Below are 3,934 nucleotides of genomic sequence, written 5' to 3'. Positions count from 1 at the left end.
GTATAATCCACCCAGCCACACCAAGCACCTCAAACTCTTCTGTGTACAATAACTCCTTGATATCTAGGCCTGTGTTCAAATATATAAGGTAAATCACAGCAGAATGGCATTGTAGTAATGACGGCAGCATGTAGAGTGAAATTAGGCAGCGTGGCATTTTTGGACAGGATGAGAGTGACAGTAGTTGGCATTCGTGTTGCAGGTGGATGCTCTTTGGCGTGGTGACGCTGAGCAGTATGTCTACTTGAAAAAGCAGTGGAACAACAGAGGCAGAAACAGCAGCAGGTAGTCGAGTCGCGGCAGGCGGGAGGCGAAGCTCGTCACATTGCAGTCATCGCTGTAGCAGCAGTGAACTCTGACACCCGGTGCTCTGTAGCCCTGGCTGTTGGCCTGACTGCAGAAAGACTTGTAGGAGCATGACTTCATCACCCCACCTGACAATCAGACAGGAATAGAAGTCGGTTACACTGGTTTAGCAGCTGTCTTACACGGACCAACCAATAAAGACTTAAATTTAAACTTGTTCCAGTGATAAAACTGCCTTTATAACCCGGCTGATTCAGTCATAAAGCTTTAGTCTGGGCTTTCATTCTTAATTTGTGAGTTTGTCACTTTGTCGCTGTGGGTGTCCAGTATACAGCATAATGGACTCATAATGGACTCTGCTGTTGCTCCACTTTTTGCTAATTAATATATGTTTCGTGTGCAGGCTGAAATTAGCAAACTGAGTTAACTGCATTTTGTGAAGAGGAATGGTCTCCGTGCCAGGAACACACGATGTCCTAATTAAGGATATTGACTGAACAGGAGTAGCAAAGCTCTTCATTCCCTTAAAAGCCTCAGACCCCCTGCTGACTGAGATGTGCCTCCAGACAGCAGCCTGTCCTCTGCTAAACACTCACATCCACAGACACAAGCACAGCTTTATGTATCTTTGTTGTTGGTAGAAAAATAAGCAGAAAGAGAGCTAGTAAAAGAAAGGCTACTACACTGTCACTGTTGGACTCACTGTCATGGCCCACCACCACAGCGCAGGCGTCAGAGTAGCTGGGGCAAGATTTGGAGCCCTGCCGGTTGCAGTCCTCGTTATTGGAGCCCATACAGGTATAGCATTGCAGAGCCTCACCTGAAGGAAGCAGGAAAGCAATCCTGATACGGCACAAGTTAAAACACTGACTAATGCGCTACAAACAAAACATCGTGTGACATGTTGGGACAAAGGAGTTCTCTAAAGATTTTTTTTGCACAATATACAGACATACAGAGACATCCTGATGTTGTTCAGTTGATGGGAATGGTATAAAATGCTATTGCAGGATCTTCAACCAAATATCCCAGTGATGGTGAAAAAAAAACCCTGTGTCACATGTATTGACTTCTTCAAAGGTGCAAATAGGCTACTTAAACCTGCAAATATTTCTGCTGCCATGTTTGTTCTTTAAAAACTCATATTTAGACTTTGGTACAAGTGATTGTTAAGCCAGCCAGCTGCAGCTGCTCTGACATGGTCAAGACTGCTGTACATTGTGGCAAGCTATTATACTCAAGCTAATTTAGTCCCATTTATCCGTTTATTACAAGTTCTGGTCCACTGTTAATTAAATTCAAGCAGTGCCTATAAGCACCTCAACCGTGGATATTTTTATCCTTTATTAACACAGGATCTATGGGTGCGAGGAGCATGCACACACAAGCATGGTGAATACACATCTGGGTGAGAGTGAGAGTAAAGTGACGAAAGAGCACTAATCACTCACTTCCTTCATGCAAATCTTCCCAAAATCAAGCAAATTATTAAGCAAATGCCCTCAGATTAAAATAAAAACATCTGTCTGACTTCCAGCGAAAGCTTCAGGAGCCCATTTGAGCACATAAAACACTCACGTGTCTCTTTAAAGCTCTCCAGAGGAGCGAGGAGTTATTTGAGAACTAGCTGACCTTTGAAACATCATTTTAGCGCTTCCTTCTGAAAAGCCTTCATCCATCTCCTAAAGTCTGAAATGGCCCTTCAGAAACAGCCTTTAATGCCGTTTCCTAAGAGGATCAAACAGAGCTGGATTTACAGGAATCACAGAAAGCTTCAAACATTCTTTGTAGCAGTGCATCTCTTGTCTTGGCCATCAAAATAACCTCCTTCGCCTTTCATCATGAGTTATGATGGCAGGATGGCGGAAAAGTTGCTCAGACACCTGAAGTGTTGTTTCCTTGCAGGTGCAGCTGAGAGGTGACGTTTTCTATTCAAACCAGTGAATCAACTTAAGGCAATGGATTCATACATCACTGAAGTGTCAGACTGGGACCTCTTTCACTGCTAAAAGCACAATTTAAACAGCAAAACGATGAAAACGACGACAAGAAATCTTAGCAGTGGGTCTCATTTCTCCGTGCGTGCCCCTCTGCGTGCCGGCATGGCATGACAAATGCCCCCTGCTGTTTGGAGATGACCCCGGGCTGTCCCCTCAGCACAGCTGCTCCACACACATGCTGTAAGAATTAGCCTCCAGGCCTATTAAGAGATTAGCTGCTGGGATTGCATGTTAGTTACTGAAGGGAGGCACAAGTCAGCAGAGAAAAAAACGCAGGTGCCATTGTGAGGTCTAACTGTAAAATTATTAGACATTTTTTGAAAAATAAAGATGGCTGGAGTGTCCAACATTTCCTGTCCTGAAAGCTATCTTGGACACTCAAATGCAGTCAACAGGTTCCTGCCTCTTAGGAAGAGACTGAAAGACGGAAAAGCAACAAATGCCAACTGCTCTTAGAAATTAAAGTGTAGCAAAGGAGAAGAACACCTGAAGGGAGACACCAGCCTAGTCCAAATGACAGGTGGACAGTAGCTAGAGCAGAGATCTACAGGGAGGAAGGATGAAGCTGAAGACAGGAAAAGGAAGGTTATGACAAATAAAAGCCATGTCCTTACTGTTGGTTGCCAGGAGAACAAGAGAAATGACGAGCAGCGCACGGTACTGGACAGCTCTCATGGTGCTGGTGGTCCTCGGTCGCCCTGATCACACAATGAAAAGCAGGTTGTTTGCTCCTAAAGCCCCACTGAGCTTAATCTGAGCTATCAGATGAGCCAATAGCCCCTCCTGGACTGATGACTGCCAGCCCCTTCACCCTGGCCCACAGCTCTGTGTTGTCTACAGCCTGGACAGACAAAGGAGACAAGAGCAGTAGACTTCATCCTGCACTTTTCACCTTAAAGGCTTCGGCACTCTGGCCACACCCATCTCGTCCCTGTCCCCATCTGGTCCAGACCTCACATCACCCTGCTGCACCAGGACTGATCACTGACTGACCTCTGAACTTCTCTGCAAGTTTGCATTCATGCTGCTACCACCTAGCAGAAGCTCGATTTTCAACCGTTTATCCACTTTACTTTCAAAGATCTATTTCAACCTCCCTGCTTGCTTTCTAATTAGTTCTCACACTCCCGGTCACAACACTTGCAGGCACTGGAAGTCAGCGGGTAGCTTGTTTACTGTGCCAATATACTTACTACCTGCCTCACAGCAATTTTAATTCAATTTGTTGATATTCCTCCTAAAGATGTTAATGTGCATAAATATATACATTTTAGCGTCTTTCCACTTACCAGCTGGGGACAGGAGAAGTATCCCCTGTGTAGCCCTGCTTGGGAATCACTGATCTAAAGGATCATGCATTAGTGCATCACTTAGGTATAAGCGAAATCACCTGTGCTGGTGTATGTTCAGTCAGTCAGACACTGTCTCGTCAAATAGTAACACTCACATCATAACCCTGATTTATCATTGGCCATGCCACATCAACTAAACTCTTCGACGAAACATCAAGCGAAACACAAATGCAGAGCAAACCTACGTGATGTGCGGTATCTCACTGGAAGCCCTTCTGACCTTCAGTGGAAAAACGTGATGCGGATAAAGAAACAGAGTGAACCCAGTTTGCTGTA

General features: G+C 45.0%; 1 protein-coding gene across 1 annotated transcript; it reads right to left on the bottom strand.

Moving 5' to 3' along the window:
* Positions 1–240: 240 nt before the first annotated feature.
* On the bottom strand, positions 241–2,981 carry ly6pge (lymphocyte antigen 6 family member pge). Its single transcript, XM_041948069.1, has 3 exons — positions 2,921–2,981; positions 1,010–1,126; positions 241–434 (listed from the first exon to the last, which is right to left on the bottom strand). Exons 1-3 carry the CDS (start codon positions 2,979–2,981, stop codon positions 241–243), a joined length of 372 nt encoding a protein of 123 aa, XP_041804003.1.
* Positions 2,982–3,934: the final 953 nt, after the last annotated feature.

The sequence above is a fragment of the Chelmon rostratus genome, chromosome 11 (genome assembly GCF_017976325.1).
Source record: "Chelmon rostratus isolate fCheRos1 chromosome 11, fCheRos1.pri, whole genome shotgun sequence".
In the NCBI taxonomy this organism is placed as follows: Eukaryota; Metazoa; Chordata; class Actinopteri; order Chaetodontiformes; family Chaetodontidae; genus Chelmon; species Chelmon rostratus.
This window is presented reverse-complemented; position numbering and strand designations above follow the sequence as displayed.